The sequence below is a fragment of the Pelodiscus sinensis genome, chromosome 12 (genome assembly GCF_049634645.1).
Source record: "Pelodiscus sinensis isolate JC-2024 chromosome 12, ASM4963464v1, whole genome shotgun sequence".
Taxonomy (NCBI): domain Eukaryota; kingdom Metazoa; phylum Chordata; order Testudines; family Trionychidae; genus Pelodiscus; species Pelodiscus sinensis.
Genome location: NC_134722.1, coordinates 46,299,380 through 46,325,185, shown reverse-complemented (window position 1 = coordinate 46,325,185; position 25,806 = coordinate 46,299,380). Strand labels below are relative to the sequence as shown.

Here is a 25,806-nt window from a genome sequence, read left to right as displayed (position 1 = left end):
TTAGAATTTGCACAATCCGGCAACCTACCTGCCCAAAAACTTACTCACTAGCTCCCTTCCCCTAGCGCAGGGGCGGGGAACTTAAGGCCCGAGGGCCGGATGCGAACCCCCCGCTTGCCTGGATCTGGCCCCCGAGGCTTGGGGGTCCCCTGCCAGCATTGGGGAGGCTGCGCTGATGCTCCTGCCCACCTGCTGTCTGAGTTTCCAGGCTTTTGGGACATTTGAGGCCGACAAAAGGGCTGGATGGAAAAGCGTCTTTTAGCTGCTAAAGGTCCCAGGCCAGAACTAAACCAGCTTTATACTGAAAGTGGCGATCAATCGGAAGGCTCCGGGGTCCTTTGCAGGGGCAGGTACCTTCCCCAGCTCCTACAGCCAAGCAGTTCTGCGTTCCTGGCACTGCTCCGGGCTCTCGGCCAGCCGCACCGCGGTTGGGGGAACACTGGGCCCTGCCAGGGGGGTGAGCAGGGAGGAACTCGGGGCGTTTGGGCTGACAAGTGCATTCCGCCGGCAGTGTGGATCCGCGGAAGGTGGAGGCCCCTCGGCACTGGCGGAAGGGGCCGCGCTGCTCTCCCGTCCCTTGGCAACCCGCCAGAGGACGAACGCCCTTCTGGCGAGAACAGACTAAGTCATCGCCTCCCCCCAGCAAATATCCCGAGCGATGCACCTCCTCCTTGGGGGAACCCTGCGCCCCTCTACCGGTCAACACCCTCCCCCGACTCCTAAGAGCGATCAGCTGACCCCGCAGGCCCCTGCCACCCTGCCGGACCCCTCTGTTGCCGCAAACCACCCCACGTCCTCCAGCATGGGAGCGCCGGCCACAGGCGGAACCCGGCATGAGAACAGCTGACCGGCGCGCCGCCCAGAAGGGGTGCTGGAAACCAAAACCGTTGGAGGACCCAGGGACCTTCGTCTACCCCGTGACTGCCATCCTCCCGCAAAGCCTCGGCACAGTATCAGATTTACTGCGAGGGGTGTTCAATTAGTTAACCGGTTAAACGACAGCACGGAGCCGGTTAACCCTTTTAACCTAGCCCTGGCTGCCTCTCCCCACTGCGGGGGCCTGCCCGCCAGCCCCACCGTGACCGGGGAGTCCTGCTGCAGCCAGGATCGGGGGTCCCATCCACCAGCCCCACCACAGCCGGGGCTGCTCCCCGCTGGAGTTCCCTGGCAAGGGCCGGTTAACTGGTAAACCTCATGCCAGTTAACATCCCTACTTAGCATTGCTCTTCAGTAACCAGCGACCAGGAAAAACGTCTTTCCAACATGCCAGGAGGACGAGCCCTGTGCTCCGAGACCTGGCAACCCTAAGCCACCACGCCTCACACCAAAGCCACCCAAATTCTGCCTTGCACAACACAACCCCCTCCTGAACAGGCCTGGTCATGAGAAGAACATCAGACCCAGAGTCTGGCTCTCGGTCTACGTGCCGATTGCAGCAGGGCCGGGCCATGCCTTGTTGTAACCTGGTCGGGGTGCTCCTGTGTTCTAACCAGACCCCAGGCACGGCGGACCTGCCTCCGGAGCTGTGCGTTGCCGTCTTTCCATCCACAACCCTCCAATCCAGCCTCACTGAGGAGAGACAAACAAGGAACAGTCTGACCCCTTGGAGCAGGAGACGGGGCTAGGTCTGGGGTTGTGAAACAGAAGGCCTTACCTACACCGTCCACCTAAGTTACGCCATTTCAGCCCCAGGAAGAACGTGGCAGAATTCGACGTGCTTACAGCCACTCACCCCGGTCTCTTCCCTGCAGCAAGTCGGCAGCTGACCCGCCCGTCAACCCCGCTTCCTCATCTCCTGGGGGTGGAATACCGGAGAACGCTCAGCGGTCGTTTTCGCCTGCCTCCCTGCTAAACCGACCCCTGCTGGATCCAACACAGCCCGTCGTGGAGACCTGCCCTCACCCAGTGCCCTCGCCTGGCCACCTTCAGAACCCCCGGCAAGTCCCGCCCGAGCACAAGAGCCTCGTCACACTTACGAGAAAGAAAACGTCAAGTGAAAGCCACGTCACCGAACCCCTGGGGAGCCCGAGCCGAGCCCACGTGTGGCCCTAAATTCTGCAGAGACTGGCTCTCGACGCAACAGAGAGGAAGAGCCCTGCAAATTCGCAGGCCTGGACGCCAATATCCACAGCTCATTTTGGAGGCGGATACAAATGTTATACCCGCGCGGGGCTTGACAGACACGGAGGAGACACCCACTTGTGCCAACGCTCAATTTAACACCGCCTGCGAGTCTGCTGGCAGGGGCGTGCTTCTCCCCACGGCCGAAAGAAACGCCTCCTCCAATCTCCCTCCAGGAGCGTCGGGCCGGGAGTGCTAACGAACGGCCCGGCTCCCGTTTGCATTAACCCAGCGCCTAGAGGCAGCAGCCGGGCTCAGGCCCCGCCGCCCCAGACCCCGTACAAACCCAGCGCGAGACGGCCCTGCCTCAAGGAGCCCGCAGACCACAGGACCATGGCCTGCGACCCCGCTGCTCCCAGGCACCACAAGGCAGGCAAAGCAGCACACAGAAGGCGGCCATGTTTGGCTTGCGCCAGGAGGAATACATTTTCTCTCCCTGACGCAGAGTTTATTAGTAAGGCCCCGGGAAGGGCCCTAAAAGGGAAAAGTGAGCGAGCAGGGGGGGCAGTAAAGAAAAGGGTCTCTGGCAGGGCAGTGCCTATGGATCATGCAGCGCCCGCTGTGACAGGCACAAGTGACAGCACCGTGCTGGGGAGCGCTGAGCGGCCTGCTGGCCAACACCGCAGCAAACGGGCTGTCTGCCTCCTGGGCGCTGGCCCCTTCTCCTTAAGAGTCCGGTCACGGATCCTGGACCGACGGAGAGAAACGAAGCAGCCGGGAAACAGAGAGGCAAGGGCGTGTGGCCTCCAGCCACTGCCAGGTGGAGACGGGCAGGGGAGACTGGCCCCCGGACGTCACCGGCCAAGCAGGAGTCCCCGAGGAGGAGACGGGAGGGGAGGGGCGGGCCGCACTGCCAGTGCCAAGGGAAATCATCCACGGCACACACCTTGGGAGCTTGCAGAGCTCACTGCTCCCAACAGGGTCTGCTCGCCCCCTCCCCCCCCCCACACACTGCACCCCATTTTAGACAGATCAGCGGGCAAGGGACTTGGCGTCATTCTCCAGCCCCCCTACCCCCTACCTGGTGCCCGCGGGAGCACCCACCGCTGGGCAGGAGAGCAGCCCGCTCCATGAGGAGCCCAGCACAGGCAGGAGGGGGCCTGCGCACGGCCTGGCCCCTCTGGCACGTGGTCCAGTCTCGTCCGTGTAGATGGAGCCAGGTTACAGATTCCTGCTACAGCCTCCGGTGGCGCAGCCTGGCTCCCCCGACGACCCCTCAGCCAGGTAGATGCTACTGTGGGCTAATGAGATCCCCAGGCACGGCTGCCTTGGCCGGGCACACAGGCGCTTTATTTACCCACGGACCCCAGGGGCTGCAGCTGGAGCCGAGAGCAAGCTACCCACCTCCCCCCAGTCCCCAGGGCTCAGCCTGGGAAAGCAAACGGCAGCCAGACAGCCCGGAGGGGCTGGAAGCGAGAGAGAAAACAGACGCGCCGGTGCCCACTCCACCACCTTCCCCATCTCAGCTCTGCTCTCCTGCCGGAAGAGGCTTCAGCCAAGGTGGAGACTGCACCCCCCCTCCACCGATCAGCTTCCAGACACCCTGTCTGGGTCCCCCCGGCTTCCTTAGTAGCACACCAGGCTGCATCCTCCTCCAGCCCAGCCCCGACTGGGGCACCAGGGATTAGCCTCTGGAGGAGAACGAGGCTCTGCCATGCAGGAGCACTGGGCTCTACCGACCTGTGCCAGTCACCGTCCCACTCCGTGCCTCAGTTTCCCCACCAGTAAAATGCTGATCATCCTGATACTGCCCCCTCCTTTGAGATCTACTGATCAGAAGTGCTATAGAAGAGCTAGGGATTATTATTACAGCCAAACACCTGCCGGACCGCACCCATAACCGCCCCCGGGGGGCTACCAGTACTGAGGTTAGAACTGCTCCTTGGACACACGCCCAGAGGGTTGTGCATCTGGCTCCCAAGCATGGGGAGGAGCTGGAGAGTCCACACAGACCCCAGGCTAAGTATCGGCCCTTCTCTCTACCACCCCAAAGCAATCACAGGTCTGCCACCCCCGGCCCACAGTGCCCACGGCCGCGGTGCACCCAGAATTGCTCAGTCACTAGACCTCGGCAACTGGCCACCAGACGCAACACAGGGAAAAAACCAAGCAAGGTCCCTGGCTCCCGTGCCTTGCTGTGTCTCTGCATCCCCATCTTGGCTGAGGCACCCTGGGCTTTGGCTCAACAGCTGGTCCCCTGAGGAGGCAGAAAGCAGCCTGCGTCAACAGGGCACAACCGGAGCCTCCTGCAGAGAAACAGCCCCCTTCTCCGATCCTTAGCCAGCCCCCTCTTCCCAGCAACAGGCAGGTCCCCACGCAGGGGACCCAGAAAAAGCTGCTGCCAGGCTGCCGGGCATTTGCTTGTCACAGGAGACAATCAACCACCAGACTTGGCGCTTCCAAGCACCGTGCAAACACGAGCCAGCTGACACCGAGGGGTCGGAACCAAGAGGAAATCTGCCCCCCAAAGTGAAACATTCCCAGGCTGGCTCCGCATTTGCTTGCGCTCCCGCAGCCAGCTCCACTATGGGTTTCTTGTTCAAAGCACATTTCCCCCCCCCCCCCCAAGACAAGCCGCTGACGGAGGACCGGAGCTGGCGTCTGATGATGCCAGTGGCTGGGGATTTCCTCTGCCGGGCAGGATTTTACCCCAAGCCAGGATGCCACCGCAGTGCCACCAACGAGCTGCATCCACAGAAGAGCCTTTGCTGGGGACGGAAGCGGGAAAAGCCACGCGCCTTTAGTGCGGGAACGTAACTCACCCGCCTGCCCGGCGCCCCCCATGTGTGGGGGGAGATGCCATTTACCTGGGAACAATTCTATCTTATGCCCCAGAACCTTCATGGTGCTGCGTATTCGCCCAACAGGTGAAGGCGGCGCGAAGGGAAACAAAGGAGCCAGGGAGGCGTGGAGACGGTCCCTGCGGAAAAGCCACTCGCCACAGATGAGCTCCAGGCGGAGAGGATCAGGAATGAGACAGCGCCGGGAGGGAGTGGGAAGTGCAGCATGTGGGGGGCGAGAGGGGGGGCTGCGTGCTCAAGGCAGGCAGCTGGGGGCTTGGCGCCTTTCCCCAAAGAGGGGGGAGAGCCCCCGCTGAGGGGGCAGCCCGCCCGGCCCGGCTGGCGAAGCCTGGCGCAGACGGTGCGCCAGCCCAGGCTGCGGGTGCAGACACAACACACCAGCCCCCCACTTCTCACCCAAAAGAGCAAAGCGTCCTCTGCGCACGATAGCTGTCTGCCAGGCTGGGGGCGAGGGGGGTCTGCTGGCAAGCCTGCAGCAAGGCGGGAAGGGGGGGGAGCAAGCAGGGCTGCTTCCCAGCCCCCCACACGGGCACCTGCGCTGAAAGGCTGGGCGAGGAGGGGGGGATGGAGCCAGATGTCCCCTGTGCGCGATGCGCAATCGGGATCGGGCAGGTGCGGGGGCGCCCGGGCCGGATCCCCACCCCGCTAGGTCCGATCCGCGCAGAAAGGCTTCCCGGGGGGGGACTCACCGGCTCAGCGCGACGCGGGCGCTCGGGGACCCTTCTGCGCCTCTCTCCGGGCAGCCTCCTGCGCCCCACGCGCGGGCAGGGAGCGCGCCCCGCGGCGCCCCCAGCCGCCGGCGCAGGGTGCGGGTCCCGCCACGTGCCCGGGCTCGGCGGGCGGCGGGGAGACGCGGCGGCTGCTGCTGGCGGCGCGGCGGGCAGGGGCAGGGCGCGGCGGCGCTGCCCTGCTGCGTCAGGCTGGGGAGGGGGCAGGCGGAGCCGGAGGGCTCCAGGCGCGCAGCAGCGGCGCAGGACGCGGGCAGCGCTGCGCGGGGCGGGGGGCGCTGCGCAGAGCGGGGCTTCAGGCCAAGCCCCCGCGCTCTTGCGTGGCCAGCAGGCGGGGGCGGGGGGAGACTCCCAGCCCCTGCGCTCTGGCTGGAGCGGGGCGTACGCGGGGCCGCCGGAGGCTGTAAGTGCGCCCCCCGGACAGGGCTCTCGGGGCCGGGATCGGGGGGCATCTAGACTGAACCCCCCGGCGCCTCGTGTCTGTTACCAGAGCCCTGCAGATCTGCAGCCGGGGCACCCCTGGATCATCTGGGGCTCCCCTTTGGGGATACGGATACACAGGGATCTGCCCCCCCCCCACACACACACAAAGCCGGGGGGCGCAGCTCCCCGGCTGATCCCAGGGCTGCTGGTGTACGTGGATGGTAAAGGCCATAAGGCCTGGCATGCACTCTTGCCCTGTGCCACTGGAAAGGGGCCCCGCGCCAGCCTCTCTCAGGGGTCCCAGGCTGCACCCGGCACAACGAGCTTTGTTTGGTAGCCACGGTGGCAGGGGCCTGCACTCCGGGCGCAGGAGAACTTTGCTGTGGCCTTCTTGTGGCAGTACAGGGACACCCCTGAGACCAGGGCGGGGGGGGGGGGCTGAGCTTCGGGGGCTGGATCCAGGCAAGTCAGGGGCTGCACTGAGCCCCCAGGCCTTAGGTTCCCCACCCCTGCATTAGACGGAAGGTCCAGCAGCTCAGTAAACCCCACACTGCAGTAGTCTACACCCAAGAGTTACTGGAACCGGGGGAATGTTTTCAGCAGGGATGAAAATGTTTCGGCTTTCCACGTTACGCCCTCGTTGCAAAAGCCAGCAACAGACACTGATTCAGACATGCTGTGTAAGCATCTCATTTATTGGGCAGCATAGATATATAAGCCATGGTTTTAACGTAAGAACAATCGGGTGTGCTTCCCGGAAGCCCCAAAGAATCAATCAGAGAATCCTAGATCTGGAAGGAACCTCGAGAAGTCATCAAGTCCCATCCCCTGAACTCCCAGCAGGACCAAGCACCATAGACCATCCCTGATCCCGACAGGTGTTTGTCTAACCTGCTTTTAAAAATCGCCAGTGATGGAGATTCCACAACCTCCCTAGGCAATTTATTCCAGTGATTAACCCCCCTGATAGGAAGTTTTTCCTAATGTCCAACCTCAACCTCCCTTGCTGCAGTTTAAGCCCATTGCTTCTTGTTCTATCCTCAGAGGACAAGGAGAACAATTTTTCTCCCTCATAATACCCTTTTAGATATGAAAAAACTTTGCCATCATGTCCCCTCTTAGTCTTCTCCTTTCCAAACTAAACAAGCCTAATTCCTTCAGCCTTCCTTCATAGCTCATGACTTCTCATCATTTTTGTTGCTCTTCTCTGGAACTTCTCCAATTTCTCCACATCTCTCCAGAAAAGTTATTTATTAGTTCCCTAAATAGAAGAACTAGAGGACACCAAATGAAATTAATGGGTAGCAGGTTTAAAACTAATAAAAGAAAGTTCTTCTTCACACAGCATGTAGTCAACCTGTGGAACTCCTTGCCAGAGGAGGCTGTGAAGGCTAGGACTATAATAGAGTTTAAAGAGAAGCTAGATAATTTCATGGAGGTTAGGTCCATAAAAGGCTATTAGCCAGGGGATAAAATGGTGTCCTTGGCCTCTGTTTGTCAGAGGCTGGAGAGGGATGGCAGGAGACAAATCGCTTGATCATTGTCTTCGGTCCAGCCTCTCTGGGGCACCTGTGCTGGCCACTGTCGGCAGACAGGATACTGGGCTAGATGGACCTTTGGTCTGACCCAGTACGGCCGTTCTTATGTTCTTAACTGGACACAATATTCCAACTGAGGCTTAATCAGCACAGAGGTGGCACAGAACGCTAGCAGTAAGTTAAGTGCAGAGTTTAGGCTGGGATTTTAAAGGGCAAATCCTGCCATATGAATATGAAGTGTTTGTCTAACTTGCGGAGCAGTACTAGTGCCCTTACGCTGTACGTGGACACAGGCCTTAGAGATGTTGTGCACAGGGTCTGGAAGTCGCATGTCTCATGTAAGCTCTCTGCACTACCAATATCTCCTGCTCACCCTGGAGCCAGTGAGCACTCGAGGTCCACATTACCTCTGAGAGAATCAAAGTAAGCGTTCACAGAGTCGCATGGGCACGACGAAGCTGAGATGCCGGGGGTCATGGAGCCCTTACCTTTCAAATGTTCATGAATTTTTATACATCTTAAGGCTGGAAGGGACTTTTACAATTATCTTGGCTTCTGCTGGCTTGGCATGATTTAAAGAAAGTGATCCAGCCGTGACTGCAAGCGATGGGGATTCCCTTGCTAAGTTCTTGCTTAGAGCTGTGACATTAAAGTCTCAATCTGAACAGTTTTGGAATGAGAATGTACTTCTGTAGCTGTAGGATTTGGCATGTGATCTCATGTCCGGTGGTTGCCGTGAAAGGTGGGTCAGAAATTTACTAACGGCTAGTTCACTTTCCCTGAACTGGATTCCAATCTCATTCCCACTGGTGTAAACCTGCAGCCACTGCCTTGACTTCACTGGAGCGACCCTGAATTTCCATGGGGATTGGAATCTGGCTTCTTGTCACTAAATTCCCAGGACTCAAAGACTTTTGCGGACAACATTTGAGAGAGATGAACAGAGACAGAAGCCACATGCATCCCCCGGTTCTCTCTTTAGCTGGTCAGCAAGGTTGTTCTCGTCCCGATGTATAGTGCGATATCTTCAATCACTAGCATACATCCCTGCGGCGGGGAAGCCGGTAGGCTGCTGAGTGTATTCATTCAGAGATGGTTCATAACTTCGGATGACTCCCATTGTTCTCACCATTCTGGCGACATACATGGCTGATGAGACTCCGATCTGACTATTGATATAAACATTTCACTCCATACTTGGTTCCTCAGCACTCATCTATTTTAGTCCTTTGTGGGTCGCCTGGCAACCCTTTTTCATTTTAATTCAGCCCTTCTGCTGTGTGAACGCAACATCTAATAGCTAAGTGTCTGGTACAGCAGTAACCTTCACTTATCAGTGAGCACTCTGGAGAGAGCATGAAAACACGGAGTGCATGTAACCCCCACAACGTACTGCCAGGCGAGTCGGCAGCCATCACGTGGCCTGGCCCTCTGTACTCGGTGTTCAGTCATCTGACTATGGCTGGGGTAATGGTTGGATCCGAATTTCGTGGTGTTTCCCTAAGTCACTGGGGGAAAAGGAGCAGGGAAAGAAAATACAGAATTCGGTGGGCTATGGGGATTTCTGTTATGGGAATAAAAGGGACCAGATTTCAGTCTCATTGACACTAGCGTAAACCTGGACTGACTCCATTGGCTTCCAGAGACTTACACCAGTGTAAATGAGATCATAATCTGCCCATCATCTCTGCCCCAAATCGAGCCTTATTGAATAATACAATAAAGGCTTTTAGATGGATATCCATTAAGAACAGTCCATGTGCCGGAAATAAATTACAATATTCCTTAGGCCTCTTAAAAGCACAGGTTTTCTGTACCATAAGCCAGAGACTGTAGAACAAGTTTGACAGCTACTTCAGAAACAGAGCCAGTGAAAAGAACACATCTGTTGAAAGGACTAATTTGGTGCGCACTGAAGTTGTGTGTTTAACGAGGGAGAGGATGGGGTTTGGCAGAATGGATTTTTCCACGTTGCTGTCTCGGGCAGTGCAGCATTTTCCACTTTGCTTTTCATTGTGCTTTTAGTTCAGCCAAGGAAAGCTAAGCAGGCTGAATACGGGTTGGGCTTTAGAAGGAATATCAGGAACGCCCAGGTTCTAAAACGTGGACCCCAAGAAAACCTAGGTTTGAGAAGACAGATGATGCACTCCTGTCTCACGGCTTGCAGACTTGGTTTCGAGATGCCCACGACATTTGAGTTCCAAAACAAAAGACAGCACTATGCAGCACTTTAAAGACTAACAAGATGGTTTATTAGGTGATGAGCTTTCGTGGGCCAGACCCACTTCCTCAGATCAAATTGTGGAAGAAAATTGGCACAACCATATATACCAAAGAGATACAATAAAAAAAAGTGAACACATATAAAATTGACAAATCAGATTTTAGAATGGGGAGGGAGGGCGGAGGTTAGTGTCTATGAGATAATGTGTTAGTGTCTAACCTTCCCCCTCACCCCCTCCTCTGTTCTAAAATCTGATTTGTCAATTTTATATGTGTTCACTTTTTTTTTTATTATATCCCTTTCGTATTTATGGTCGTGCCAATTTTCTTCCACTATTTGATCTGAGGAAGTGTGTCTGGCCCACAAAAGCTCATCACCTAAGAAACCATCTTGTTAGTCTTTAAAGTGCTGCATTGTCCTGTCTTTTGTTTCAGCCAGAGCAGACTAACATGGCTACATCTCTATTATTATTCTGAGTTCCAAAAGACACTCCTGTAGCTCCCATTGAAAAGCTTTGGCTTGATTTATCCAAGTCAGTTCCTAGGAACATAAGAACACAAGAACGGCCAGACTGGGTCAGACCAAAGGTCCACCCAGCCAAGTATCTTGTTTTCCAACAGTGGCAAATGCCAGGTGCCCCAGAGGAAGTGAACAGAACAGTGAATCCTCATGTGATTCCTCACCCGTCATCCATTTCCAGCCTCTGACAAACAGAGGCTAGGGACACTATTCCTACCCATCCTGGCTAATAGCCATTCATGGACACAACCTCCATGAATGTACCTAGTTCTTTTTTGAACCCTGTTAAAGTCCTGGTCTTCACAACATCCTCCAGCAAGGAGTTCCATAGGTTGACTGCACACTAAGTGAAGAAAAACTTCCTTTTGTTTGTTTTCAAACAAACAAAGATCCATTCATTTTCCCAACACTCCTGAAAGCTAAGTTTCATTGGCCCCCTTTTGTAAACTGAGGCACCGAGCAGCCAAGTCCACGGTTGCAGATTAGAATGAGGAACAGGACACAGGTCCTTAACCAAAGGACCAGCCAGCTCCCCTCAAAATGGCTGTTGCTCACAAGCAGCTTATCTGCGCCCTGAGGACACAGGGTACCCGGAACATAGGTGTGAGGGGGACAGAGACTCTGACAGAGATGTCCGAATGTCCTGACTTTTGAGAGCTTAAATCCCTCATTCCTGACCCACATCCCTTAGGGATGTGAATGGGTAACTGGTTAACTGGTTACCCAGGAAGCCCGCCCCCGTTTAATCAGTTAACTAGTTAAGCTTAACATTGAACTGGTTAACTCATTAAACGTGATTGGATATCCCTCACACCAATGTTTACATTCCGTTTCCCCTTTATTTAAGAAAAAACAAAGGAAAGAAAGTGCGAGAAAAGGGAAACAAAGTCCGACAATCTTAGCTAGCAGGTGTCACAGGCTTTGTCATTAGGCCACTGTCCCCTCTGCTCTGCTAAGATCAACCCACGCCAATGGATGGGGCCCATTTTGCAGGCATGCTCCCAGACCGCCTCTCCCCGCTCCCCCCGTGGTATCTGGTGTGCCTTCTCCCCACCCAGTGCTACCTCCCACCAGCTCTCCTCCACCTAATTTCAGCTTCAGCCCTTATTTGCCTCATTCATTTCATTGCTGGTCTGTTTCTTCACCATCAGACTCTCTCTCAAGCCACGAGGCCTCCTTCCGGCACATCCACTTCCCTTCCTCTCTGCCTTCTGCTTCGGTGGCTGTTGCGCAGTGGTTGCCAGAGAAACCAAGACAGGCGCAAAGGGGATTGATGGTACCCGGGGGGGCTCTGGGCCGAGTTCTTCCAGCAAGGGCTGCATCTGAGGTACAAAGCTGAGGCGTAGGCCTAAAGCAGTGGTCCCCAACCTTTTGGGGCTGCCGGGCGCCTGGGGGCAAGGCTGCTCGCACGCTGGGCACCCGGGGGCGGAGCCGCACATACGCCCGGGGGCAAGGCCACACATACGCTGCGTGCCCGGGACTGGTGCCACAACTGTGCTGCACGCCCAGGGTTGGGGCCGCCCATACACCACCGCGCACCTGGGACCGGAACAGCCCATGTCCCGTGCGCCCGGAGGCGGGGCAGCCACCGCTCATGTGCTGCGTGCCCGGAGCCGGCGCCTGTGCCACGCACCCAGGAACCGGCAGTGCCCATGCGCCGCACGCCCGGTGGCGGGGCCACCATGTGCTGCGTGCCTGGGGCCGGCGCCACCCCTATGCCGCATGCCTGGGTTGGCACTGCCCATACGCTGCAAGCCCGGGGCCAGCACAGCCCTCATGCCGCTCACCCAGGGGTGGGGCCTCCCATGTGCTGCGTGCCCGGGGCCGGTGCCGCCCATGTGCCGCACGCCTGGGCCGGCACAGCCCATACGCTGCATGCCCGGGGCCAGGGCCGGGGCTGGCACAGACCTCGCGCCGTGCATCTGGGGGTGGGTCCGCCTAACCGCCGCGTGCCCAGGCCCGGCACTGACCATGTGCTGCGCGCCCGGGGACGGCGCCGCCCATGCGCCGCGCGCCTAGGGGCACGGCTGGCACCAATCACTCGGCAGGCACACAGAAATGGCCCGGCGGGCGCCATGGCACCCACGGGCACCGCATTGGGGACCACTGGCCTAAAGGAATGGACCGTCCATTCTCACATCATGGTTTAAACTTCAAGTTACAGAGAATCCACATAAGAACGGCCAGACTGGGTCAGACCAAAGGTCCATCCAGCCCAGTACCCTGTCTGCTGACAGTGGCCAATGCCAGGTGCCCCAGAGGGAGTGAATCGAACAGGTAATGATCAAGTGATCACTCTCCTGCCATCCATCTCCACCCTCTGACAAACAGAGACTGGGGACACCATTCCTTACCCAGCCTGGCTAATAGCCATTGATGGACTTAACCTCCATGAATGTATCTAGTTCTCTTTTAAACCCTGTTCTAGTCCTAACCTTCACAACCTCCTCAGGCAAGGAGTTCCACAGGTTGACTGTGCGCTGTGTGAAGAAGAACTTCCTTCCACCTGCTACACTAGTTTAAAACTGTCAGTGGTCTGGGAGCCCAGGTTGCAGAGGAAGGCAAAAAACCCTGCAGGGTCTCTGCCAGTCTGGTGATCAGTTAGACCAAAGGGGAACAATCATTTTTGATGGGGGCCATTCCGAGAATTTGGTAAGTGGTCAAGGGCTTTGGAGGAGGTGCGGGGGCGGGGCTGGAGGTTGGGTGCAGAAGGGAGCTTGGGGTAAGGGAGTGGGGTGCAGGAGGGGGTGTGGAATCTGATAGGGAGTTTGAAAGAAGGAAGGGATCGTGACCTGTGGCAAGGGATTGGGATGCAGGAAGAGGTGCAGGGGTTGGAGTCCGGAAGGGGGTGTGGGAGAGGATTCTGACCTGGAAGCGGGGTGCAGGAGTGAGTGCAGAGTCTGGAAGGGGGTTGTGACCTGAGGCAGAGGTGTAGTAGGAGGTTTAGGTTGTGACCTGGGGCAGGGGATTTTGGTGCAGGGTCTGGGTGGGGGTGTGGGTTCAGGAGGGGGGTGCAGAAGGTTTGGATTATCTGGGCAGGGGTCGAGATGGGGAGCAGAGGGTTGGGGAGAAGGGAGAGGCTGGGGCACCAGGTGCTCGGCGTGCTGCTGTTCCTCTTCCCCTGCAGCTGGAGCTCTGTTGCCACAAGGGCTGGAAAGCTCTATCCCTGCACTGCCTTCACCTGGAGGCTCCGCCCCCTGCTGCTCCCATTGGCTGTGAATCATGGTCAATGGGAGCTGCGGGGGGCCATGCCTGCTGGCAAGGACGGGGCAGTGTGGGCTGCACAGAACCACCTGTTCCTCCGCACCAACAGCAGCTGCCCCAGGAAAGTGTCCCAAATCCCAATCCCCTCCTGCACCCTAAAACCCTCCCAGACCCCACATCTCAACCCAGAGCCCCAACCCTGAGCCCCCTCTTGCACCCCAAACACCTCATCCCCAACCCAACCCCTGAGTTCACAGCCACAGTCAGAGTCCTCACCAAACCCTCAGTCCTGCCTCAACCTGCAGCCCCCTTCCACCCAGTGAATCCCTCCTTTTTGGCCCCACTGGAGCCTGGGGGCTCCCACAAAATCTAATCGCCCTGAGCCCCCAGAAGAGTTAATCCGGCCCTGTATGCAGGGCAGCACAAATGAGGCATGGGTCTGTATTGCAATTTGAGTTTCTACTGACTTTGCTAGTGCTTTGTATGTGACCTGTGAAACTTGGCAAATACCTAGATGAGTTGATGTCTGGAAGATCTCTGAATATCCCTGGTGAAACTCACTCAGGAGCAACGTTCTCCAAGCCACTGCAGGATCTGTCTCTCTTGGTCCCCCTCTGACACATATCAGAGGGGTAGCCGTGTTCATCTGGATCTGAGAAAGCGACAAGCCTTATAGACTAACAGATGTATTGGAGCATAAGATTTGTGGGCAAAGACCCACTTCGTCAGATGCATCTGACAAAGTGGGTCTTTGCCCATGAAAGCTTATGCTCCAATACATCTGTTAGTCTATAAGGCGCCACAGGACTCCTTGTCCCTCTCATGACAGTTCTTGGATCGAGTGTGAGGGACCCTCCTCTCTGTCCAGGACTGATAATTTTATAAAGCTTCAAGTCCTTGGTCTGCCCAGCTGCTTGAACCCAGTGAGGCATACCTCCAGCAGACATGGTACGTGCCTGGCTCCAGCACGGGGGATCTGCATTAATGAAGCCCCCAGTGACTTTTGGTCCTTCTAGGAGCATTCATCTGAGCCAGGAACACAATCGCTAGCCAGCCCACCGCAGTACATACAACAGTGTAACGTGAGTACAATATAATCATAGAACCATAAACTCATAGAACACTAGAACTGGAAGGGCCATCAAGAGATCAAGTCCGGTCCCCTGCCCTCAAGGCACAACCAAGCACCATCTAGAATAGACCATCCCTGAGAAATGTCTATCCAACCTGCTCTGAAATATCTCCAGTGATGGAGATTCCACAACCTCCCTAGGCAATTTATTCCAGTGTTTAACCACCCTGGAAGGTAGTTTTTCCTAATGTCCAACCTAAATCTCCCTTGCTGTAGTTTAAGTCCATTGCTTCTTGTCCCATCATTAGAGGTCGAGGAGAACAATTTTTCTCCCTCCTCCTTGTAACACCCTTTTGCATACTTGAAATCTGCTATCCTGTCCCCTCTCAAGCTATGTCTAGACTGCAGAGTTTTTTCGGGATACTGGAGATATCCCGGAAAAACTCTGCCATGTCCAGGGAATGCATCCACTTTTTTGGAACAGTTTCCAAAAAAGCGGGTGCATTCTTTCGGCATCCCTGTATTCGTCTTGGTGAAAGGAATAAGGGACGTTCCGAAAGAAGAGGGTTTTCCGAAATTTGGCCCCAGAAAAGCCAGTTCCAAAAAAAAGCAGAAAAAATACACAAATTGCAGTTCGCAATTTGCGTATCTTTTTCTGAAACCCTCCCACAATCTAGATGTAGCCTCAGTCTTCTCTTTTCTAAACTAAACAAGCCCAGTTCTTTCAGTCTTCCCTCACAGCTCGTGTTTTCTAGACCTTTCATCATTTTTGTTGCTCTCCTCTGGACCTCGTCCAATTTCTCCGCATCTTTCTTGAAATGTGGCACCCAGAACTGTACACAGTACTCCAACTCAGGCCTAATCAGCGCAGAGTAGAGCAGAAGAATGACTTCTTGTGTCTTGCTCACAACACTCCTCTTAATGCAGCCCAGAATCTTTTTTGTTTTTTTTGCAACAGCATCACACTGTTGACTCATAATTAGCTTGTGGTCCCTCTATGACTCCTAGATCCCTTTCTGCCGTACTCCTTCCTAGACAGTCGCTTCCCATTCTGTATGTGTGAAACTGATTGTTCCTTCCTAAGTGGAGCACTGTGCATTTGTCCTTATTCATCCTGTTTAACTCAGACTATTTCTCCAGTTTGTCCAGATCACTGTGAATTCTGACCCCAGCTTTCAGTCGGAACATTCCATGTTTCCAACCAGGCAGCTCAGCACAATAGCTTGAATGTTCCCTGTTTCCAAACATCATGCCCGCGACAGTGACCCAAGCGTGGCCTCTCGCTGAGAGGAGTGATGGCAATTTCCAGTCCAGACACAGATTGAAAACACCATCTGGCAGCTGCTGCGGGATTGCATGCCACAAAGTGGAGAGAAAACAACCGGCGGCAGGCTCTAGAATCCAATGGTGCGTGTGCCCACACACCCCTGCTAGTAAAGGGACACACAATACCTGGCTGTAACATGTAAAATGCGAAGAGCCGCACCAGAATTGTCGAGGGGGAAAAAAAAAAGGAGGCTGTCCCTTTAAGAAACAAGCGTAGGTTTTTTTCCTGTGCTTTGTCCTAAGCTTAGGCTTAGGCCATATCAGGCTCTCATCATTGGCCGCCATCTTGGATGCCATTTTGAATCGCCACCCCGGTGAGCACAGGGGAACCAGGAGGGAGGACATGGAAGGGGCGCACTTTTGGGGGAGAAGAGCTACATGCGGCTCACGAGCTGCAGGTTGGCCACCCCTGCTGTATCAGCACATGATTTCTCACGTACTGCCCCAGTGCCTGTGAAAGTAACTGGGAATCTTGCGTAAAAGTCCCACAGACGCAGTGAAAGGGGGACAGGGCCACAGCGAGCTCTAGGGCCCGAAAAGGCATCGTTTCCAACGACACTCCCGGGGGATCTTTCCCGTTTTGAAAAATAAAGCTAGTCCTGCCTCGGTTGGCAAGTGAGCCTGCTACACCTCTTGGTCAGCAGTCTCGAAGGAAGACAGTGGATGGTTGCGAAAGAGAGAAAAGAGCCCCGCAACGCCAACTGCCCATCCGCTCACAATTCCCTGGAAAAAAACGTGGAGACGTCTCCGTTCTGATCCCAATGCAGAATTAGGAAAAGGGCAGAAACCATCGAATCATAGAGCTGGAAGAGACCTCAGGAGATCAAGTCCAGTTCCCTGCCCAAGGCAGGACCAATCCCAACTCAATCAACCCAGCCAGGGCTTTGTCAAGCCGAGACTTGAAAACATCCCCCGGATGGGAAAAGCATTTCCTGCGCCGACTTAATTAACAGCACCTGCATGGGCACCTGGTCTCCCTCCAGCTCTCGGAATCAATCCTCCACTAATGCAGGGCTACTTAACACGTGGCCCATGCATGCGACCCGCGGCTCATTTGTTTGTGGCCTGCGGTGCGGTTTGGGTTTACCCGGGGCTCAACACGCGGCCCACGGGTGGGATCCTTTGACCATGGCCTCCACTGGGAACACGCTCCACAACGGCGAGTCAACAGAACGTTCTTCTCTTAAGATGCGTTTTAGTCGTTCAATTCCTGGACTGTCCTTGCTCATTCAAAGTGCTGTCAGATAGGTGGAAATCAGGTAAATGTTGCATTTTATTAACAGCAGCAGAACTGACTAAAATGGGGCCTTTGTGTTGTGTAGTCTTGCCTTCATCTTTGTGTTCATGCCCATCCATGTGAAAGAAGCTGTTTGCATATATTTGCATGGATATGCAACCGCTCTTAAGTTGCAGCCCTTAGCACGTCCTGGGAGCATCACGGTGGCTTCCAAAGTTGAGTAGCCCTGCTCTAATGCAACTAGTGCCTGGGTCTGAACCCAGACTGGCCAGGCTCAGGGTGGTTGGAAGCTGTCAGATATGCAGACTCCTCTCCTTGGAACCTTTTCATAATCTTAGCCTGGAAGGGAAGATGAAATACAGGGGGCGGGGAATTCCTTCCTGACCCCTGTTCCGCTCAGTTTATGGCCTGAAGCATGAGGGTGGCTTCCGGCTGTGGAACGACAGGTGGGAAGATGCAGAACAGCTTGAAGTTCTGAAAAACATCCATGTGAGAACCGATCTATCTGACACCTCGTCTCTTGCATTCATGCGTGTCTCCAGACAGAAGCGTGTTTTAATATACCAGCCTATGAGAGCACTGCAAATAGTACCCTCCCTTACTCCCCCATATTGCTCGATGGCATATAAATAGACACCAACACAGAGACAGAGCAGTGAGGGGGCGTCTGTAGAAGAGGAAAAGGGACACATAGAAACAGATGCCAACCCACCAATGATGCTTGAAGGTCCTTCGCTGTACAGCGCAGATGGTTTCCAGTGAAGTTGATCTGTCTATGTTGAAGCGCTTCAGGCACATCACAGGGACTGATGTATGCTCCTTCCTGCACACTGGAAGAGAAGAAATAATTTGATCATCATTGTGGTCTGGTGACTGGCTGACCTGCACATGCCCACCTGACGGTCACTTTTGGGGAGGATTGAAGGGAATTTTAGTTGCTGGGCCACTTGGATTCACAACTGGAGATTCCCCTAAAGGGGCTCATTTTCAAATAAATGCTCAGCCCCGCCCACTCGACAAATCAGGGCTTGTCTCCCTAGAAAGTTGCATCACTTTCACTATTATGGTACATGTGAAGTTGCACACTTAGGCTAGCGTCGTTGCAATTACATAGGCATAACGATGCTCCTAGTAAACCCACACTCTTAAACCAGTCTTTCCTCAGTAGGTCTTAAAGCACTTTACAAAGGAGATCAGCACTGCCAGCATTGCCCCAGTGGGGAAGGAGAATATGTGATAAGGGTGTGAGGCACTTTGATACCAGTACGATTATAGCCGTACTCGGGCGTGTAGCGGTACATCCGTTCAAAGCGCGCACAGCCCCTTCTGAAATAGTAATGCCAGGACAAAACCTGTGTGTCCAACAGGCCTCGGGCCCAAGCCAGATATCCGAAAGGAGAGGGCACCCAAACCGACGAGCCATTTCTGAAAATCTTCTCCAGCTGCTTCCATAGAGACCATTTTTGTTGACGTTGGGTAAGTACACGCCAGAAGTTCCCCCGTGGCCGCCAGGCTGAAAGCTCAGTTCTCCTCACTCAGGCTGGGGTGCTGGGTCTGTAAAATAGCCGTGTAGATGTTCAGGCTCAGCTGGAGCCTGGGTTCTGAGTCCCTCTCTTCCCCTCCCCGGCTTTCAGAGCCCCGGCTGCTGCCCGAGCACAAACGTCATTGCAGGAGGAGTAACGGTAGTTCGAATTGGGAGCTTTAATTCGAACTACCTAGCCGCGGGCAGGGAGTTCGAACTACCGGGCATTTTAATCCCGGGCTTCATTTGCAAGTTCGAATGACTACATTAGCCACCCTAGTTCGAACTAGTGTGTGTCTGTGGGGGGGGGAGGGGGCAAGATGCTGGGGGGAGGGGGCAAGATGCTGTCTGAACAAAGACCTGCATGAGGAAACCGTGGCTCTCTTAGACAAAACCCTCGTCGAGAGGGAATCCAGCGGGGGAGGGGCACGGGGCCACTTTTTCCTTTGTAAATGAAACTGGAGCGAAGGTTTTGCCCTGTGGCCCAAGGAGAGTTTTCCCTGAGGCAGGTCCAAGATGAGCAAGGACTCGCCGCCTGGGGCTCTCAGGCTGACGCCTGCAGGCCTCGGTTTCCCTCGGCGTCAGCTGCAGAGCCCAGAGAAGGCAGGTCAGCCGGCGAATTCCAAAGGAAGTGGGTGCGGAAAACGGGGTGAGGGGGCGTGTGAGTCCGTGTGTGAGAACTCCCCTTCCGGCCCCCAACGAGGAGTGGCAAATAGAAGGCCTGGTCCTGCAAGGAGTCCACCATCCTTTACCCTCACTGAGGTCAACGGGAGGAGAGAGAGCTCAGCCCCTCCAGAATCCGGCCTTGCCTCCGAGACCAGCGCAGGGCGCTTCCTGGTAGTGCAGCAACGCCGCGAGAAAGCCGCTGCCGCTCCTCTCCCCCCTGCTCAGCGTGTAGTGTGCTCCGGCTGGAAGGGCGCCAGCATCTCCGTGCCATTTCCTCCCCTCTGTCAGCACGGAGCTGCCGGTAATTTTCCGCCCTGGCAGGCAACGCCTCCCAAACCGCTGCCCCCACAGGAGAGATTCTTCCTTAAGCACCTTGAACAGGGCTGGGCCTGGTTCCAGATTTTCTTTTCATTGAAGACCCCGATGCGCGTAGGGCACATTTCCTGTGGTGTTTGTGTTTCCAATGGATTCAACGGGCCCTCCGGTCTCCTGGCAAACCCCATGTTCCACCTTCCCCCTCAAATAGGAAGGATTTTTTAAAACCCGCCTTGAGAAATCGCCATGGGCCAGCCGTGCCCGCCTGACGCAAACCAAACACTGAGGTAAGGGCCCGAGCAACGCCGGGTAAATCTTCTAGTTCATCTGTAAACCCACTTCAGCGAGCAGCCTCTGCTTTCCTGCCCAGACTCCACCACCTGCCAGGCGGAGCTGGCTCGGCCTCTGGCTACACCAGGGGTGGCCAACCCGTTACAGGTGAAGAGCCAAAATAGTGGTGGATACAGTGCAAAGAGCGGAGGGAAAAAAGTTGTTGAACAAAAAAAAAGGGGGGGGGGTCAACCGCAGCCCTTTGAAGTCTGCACCAGCATCCTGTGCAGACAGAAACAGGCCTCCCCTGTCAAAGCCCGGAGCTGCGGGTGCGGGAGCCGCAATTTTTCCTTTGAAGAGCCGCATGCGGCTCGCGAGCTGCGGGTTGGCCACCCCTGGGCTACACCATATGCCTGCCCCACCCTTCTGGCCCCCTGAGTCCCCAGTTGCCCCATAGAAACAAACCCTTCCCATCCCGACGGAGCAGCATCCTTAGCTCTTGGCTGCACCTTCTCCCTGCCTCTGAGAGCTCAGCGCCTGCTCTCCCTCCTGCCGGGCAGCAACTGAACCGGGCTCTTTTCCTTTTTGGCTCCTCTCTTGGTGGGCCTGCTTCTGGGCTCATTGGTTCTCCAGCAGCCCGGTAATCCTGTCCTGACTTGGGTGGGGACAGCCCATCACCATCTCCTACCACAGCCCTAGGCACTAACTAAATCTGGCCCATAGAGCCTGTTGCAACGCCCACAGAAACCAATCACAGTCTGTCCATTCACTCCAAGGCATTGGAGTCTCCATTCACTCCAAGCCATTACATCTCCATTCACTCCAAGCCATTGTGTCTTCACTGACTCCAAGCCGTTGCTTCTCCATTTACTCCAAGCCTGTAAACCTCATTTTTTGAGGAAGAAGGGATCTTGCGCAAAAGGGTTTTTTCCCCGACAAATGACCCCATCTACACAGGGCTTTTTATCACAAAAAACTCTTCCGCCAAAAGGATCAGAAGAAGATATGCAAATGAGAGAGTGATATATGCAAATGAGCACTCCCTTTGCATTTTCTCTTCCGCAAAACACCCGCAGTGTAGACGTAGCCACGGATACAGGTCAGACTGTCCTGGGAGCCTGTGAAAATCCAGGGATGTTTCAGCTGCAGTCTCCAGCTTAGCAGGGAGCAGGGGCTTGATCTGAGTTTCGATGGATTACACACTGGACCCAACAAATGGTGCTCGGTTATCAGTCCTCTCTGTACTGTCACGAGGTCAATACACATCCATCAATCCCGGCACGACACCACTAACCCTCGCAGTCCCGGCTATGGTGTGTTTCGCAACAGCCAAGAGGCCTGCGGTTCTGCCCCTTTGTTTTGTGTATGGCGCCTGTGGAGAGGGTCCCCACGATACAATGGTCGAGCGATATCGCTTGTATTACAGGGACCATTTCTTGCAGGCCAGAGCGGGGGCTCTCAGCATCTTTCAGGATTGCACCCTGCAAGCAACCTGTCCCCTTAATTTGTGTCTGCGCTGTTTGCCTCCTTTCCCTCAGCGTAGGCATTCTCAGCCACTAGCTCAGAGTCTCTCCACCCCACCTGCAGCTTCCTCTGAGGCAATCGCTTCTCCGCTGACTTCGGGGCAGTCCACAAACTGGATCGCAGTGGTGTTTGTCCCAAAGAAATGTCCAGCAAGGAAGGGTGCACGCAGGCTGTAGAAAGGGGCTTGGGGTTTAAGGTAGCTGGTCAAAAGTGTCCGGGAATCCTAAGAGATGAGCTGCAGGAAACCTCACTGCTTCCCCACTGAGAAGGAAGCAACTCTAAGAACATAAGAACAATCAGACTGGGTCAGACCAAAGGTCCACCTAGCCCAGTGTCCTGTCTGCCCACAGCGGCCAATGCCAGGTGCCCCAGAGGGAGTGAATCCAACAGGTAATGATCAAGCGATCTCTCTCCTGCCATCCATCTCCACCCTCTGACAAACTGAGGCCAGGGACACCATTCCTACCCATCCTGGCTAATAGCCATTAATGGACTCAATCTCCATGAATTTATCTAGTTCTCCTTTAAACCCTGTTATAGTCCTAGGCTTCACAACCTGCTCAGGCAAGGAGTTCCACAGGTTGACTGTGCGCTGTGCGAAGAAGAACTTCCTTTTATTTGTTTTAAATCTGCTGCCCATCCTTATTATTAGCTAATAGCTAATAACCATTGATAGACCTAACCTCCATGAATTTATCTAGTTCTTTTTGAACCCTGTTAAAGTCCTGGTCTTCATGATATCCTCTGGCAAGGAGTTCCACAGGTTGGCTGTGTACTCCAAGAAGAAAAATGTCCTTTTGTTTGTTTTAAACCTGCTACCTAGTAATTTCATTTGGTGACCCCAAGTTCTTATGTTGTGGGTTCTTTTCCTTATTCACTTTCTCCATACCTGTTATGTTTATATAGACCTCTGTCATATCCCTTCTTAGTCTCCTCCACCCAGAGATGCTTGAACAATCTGCACAGCTCTGGGTCTAGGACACCGACCTAGAACTCAGACCCTCTCCTTGTCTTCAGTGGGCTAATTTGATTTACCTAACCCTGGTTAGAGGCTTGAGGGTTCTCACGTTACTCACAGAATAGCAGCAGAAGAGCAAGGGCTCAGTGCATTGGGTGAACTGTTTATTTCCCACCTCCAGCCCTGCAGAAGGAACAGACCGTGAGCAGGGAAGGAAAAAATGGAATGGAAAGAGAATGAATAATAAAAATATCCAGCTTGCATAGTGCCCTTTTCTTCTGCGGGTCTCCAAGCACTTTGCAAGGGAAGACAGGATCATTATCCCCATTTTACAGACAGGAACACTGAGGCCCAGCGAGAGGAAGTGACTTGCCGAAGTCACCCACCACCCCTAATGGCCAAGGTGGGAACAGATTTCCAAGTCTCCCATCTCCCACTCCAGTGTGCAATCCACTAGTTCATACTGCCTCCTAAAAATGGAGACCTGCTTCCTTGGATTGGGTCCACTCGGAGGCAGTCTCTAAGGTGCACCGTTAATTGAGTGATTTGCCACTGGGTTCTAAACATGTGCCAAGTGCTGGGGTCCCAGCTCTAGTTCAACATCGCTTAGCAGGGGTTAACTCCTTTGTTATCCGTGCTCTGCTGCCCTGGCTGTGCTCCGTCCTTCCCTTGAAAGCGACGGACAGTTTGGAGACGCCTGGTACCCCCGTGACAGGTGTCTTCTGCTTGGGCACAGCAGGCTGTTAATGCTACCAGGATCTCCTGATATTAGACACAGGGTTTTCTATACCAAAGCTGCTGTTTTTCTGCTGGTATCGCAATTCTGATGAACGCAGCCAGCATGGGCCAAATGTGTCTAGACTACATGCCTCCGTCGACGGAGGCATGTAGATTAGACAGATCGGCAGAGGGTTCACGAGGCATACCTGCATACCTGCACCGGTCGACAAAGGCTTCCCTGTCGACAGCAGCGCGTCCAGACTGCTCCGATCTGCCGACAAACAGCTGATCGGCAGAGCACAGCAGCCATTTAAATTTAAATGAAGCCGCGATTATCATTTCCCTCTGCCGACCTGTCTAATCTACATGCCTCCGTCGACGGAGGCATGTAGACTAGACACACCCACTCTTCCCCTTATATGCAGCTGGGAATGAATAAGCCAGTAGATACAGGGCCTGGGGTAACTGAGAACAAGATCTGGCCCTGGGGGTCCAATCTCTTTGTCCGATATAGTATTTCAAAGCATAGGAAACCATGGACAGCCCATCCTGAGGAAACCTCTAACTGCCCATGTTTCCAGCAGCCTGACAGGCTTCTCACCTCCTAATTCAAGCGCCCGTCTGCCTGGGCTGTTCATCTCTAGCGCTGGAAGGACTGAACGGGCCTGTTCTGTGGGCCATGCTAGATCCAGAGCGTCCGTCACTAGTGCCCAAACTCTTAGCAGCAGCCTGGCGCCGGCGAGGGTCTGCCAGTAACACGTCCGCAGCTGTGAGCTGGGGAAGGGCCAGGCTTAGATTCAGGAAGGAGAGCTAGAGGGGGAAGGCCAGGAAATAGACATGGGGCTGGTCTGCGAGTGACTCATCCTGGCTGATCCCTGGAGGTGTATGGGTGTCACTCAGAGGGACGCTGACCGGAGCACCCTCAGCAAGATGGTGCACGGAAAAGGCAATGGGAGGTGTGACAGGGTGTCATGGCTCCTTCCCGACTCTGGCACAATAAATGCAGAAGTGGGGGCCAACAAGTACCCCAAAACCTTATCTACCAGGCTTTGGTATAAAACTTCCCCCCAAAATCTTAAAACTCTAGATTTTGGGAAAAAAAACTTCCTCTGCCACCACCCAAATTAATAAAGAAACCGGGGAGAGGCCATTTGGGAAAATCTCACTCGTAAAGTAAAAAGCAGGACACCACCATTAACCAATACCAGGTTAATAAAAGGAAAAGAGAAAACTTTTATTATCACCACACTATTCCCATTGCAAGCATAACGATTAGATGGAAAAGTAACAAAATAATATACTCATGGAGAAACTCCATGGCTGCATCTAGACTGGCAAGTTTTTGCGCAAAAACTTGCCAGCTGTCTATATTGGCCGCTTGAATTTGCGCAAAAGCACTGATGTTCTACTGTCTGAAATCAGTGCTTCTTGTGCAAATGCTTTGACGTTCCCTTTTGGGCAAAAGCCCTTTTCCGGAAATGTTTTTGCGCAAGAGGGCCAGTGTAGACAGCTAAAAACTGTTTTGCGCAAAAAAGCCCAGATGGCGAAAATGGCGGTTGGGTCTTTCTTGCACAAAACCGCGTCTAGATTGGTACGGACGCTTTTCCGCAAAAAGTACTTTTGTGGAAAAGCGTCCGTGCCAATCTAGACGCTCTTTTCCGCAAATGCTTTTAACAGAAAAACTTTTCCGTTAAAAGCATTTGTGGAAAATCATGCCAGTCTAGACGTAGCCCATGGGCCTAGAACTTATTTACAAAGGAAAGCCAAAACATTTTTTTAAAAGTGCACAGACAGCAGATCCCAAACCCAACCCATAAAACAATAAAACCTAACGGATTTATCTAAACTTTACCCTACTTACAGAAAGTGAAGAAAGCGTCTTTTCTTGGAGGGAGACATAGCATCTGTCCCCCTCAATAGCTGGAGAGAACTGCTCTGAACAAAGGAGGGAAAAACCAAAAATTCCTCTGTCCCAGTTTGAAATTCCTACCTACATTCCTATTGGCCACTCCACCTGGCTAGGTAAGGGACACAGTTAACCCCTTAATCCCCAGGCTGCTGGCTAACCCTCATGACCACGACACAGGGTCAGAGCAGAGGGCTATAAAAAAGTAGTGGAGGGGAGATGTATAAGCCTCAGACTGAGGAGATCTCTGTTCCCAAAGTAACAGGGAGGGGCGGGTTTAGAACCAGCAGAGGCAATCCAGGGCAGTGGAACACCTGGGGCTAATTGATCAGGCCAGCTTAGGCCAGTTAAAACACTTGGGGGGGGGGGGTAATTAAGAAAACCAGTTCAGACTGGCTATAAAAGAAGCTGGCCTGCAGAGGTAGGGTGCATGCGGCTGAGAGGACAGAGGAGGGTACCACCGGGAGGAGATCATAACTAGGAGGATGAGCTGGAGAGAAGGGAGATGCAGGGAAGTAGCCCAGAGGTCTTGGAGCTGTCTTCCAGCAGGTGTCGGGGATTCACACGAGCAGCTTCTATTACAGGGCCCCGTGCTGGAACCCGGAGTAGAGTGTGGGCCTGGGATCCGCCCCCAGCACCCACCTCCCCATTTCCACTCGGGGAGTTTATTCTCCACTTTACCCTACGCTGGCCAATGATGGAAAGAGCTCACCAAATAGCAAACTAACGCCC

General features: G+C 54.4%; 1 protein-coding gene across 4 annotated transcripts in view; it reads right to left on the bottom strand.

Moving 5' to 3' along the window:
* Positions 1–17,924, bottom strand: part of NDRG4 (NDRG family member 4) — an 83,436-nt gene extending 65,512 nt beyond the window's left edge. For 2 of the 4 annotated variants that reach the window (XM_075940478.1, XM_075940479.1), the window contains exon 1: positions 4,929–4,980. In XM_075940478.1, coding sequence (XP_075796593.1) covers positions 4,929–4,965 — 37 coding nt within the window. In that variant the 5' untranslated portion in view covers positions 4,966–4,980. Of the gene's footprint in view, positions 1–4,928; positions 4,981–5,611; positions 5,807–17,905 lie in introns of those variants that run through there. The other 2 variants (XM_075940481.1, XM_075940480.1) reach the window with 2 other exon arrangements.
* Between the last annotated feature and the right edge of the window lie 7,882 nt (positions 17,925–25,806).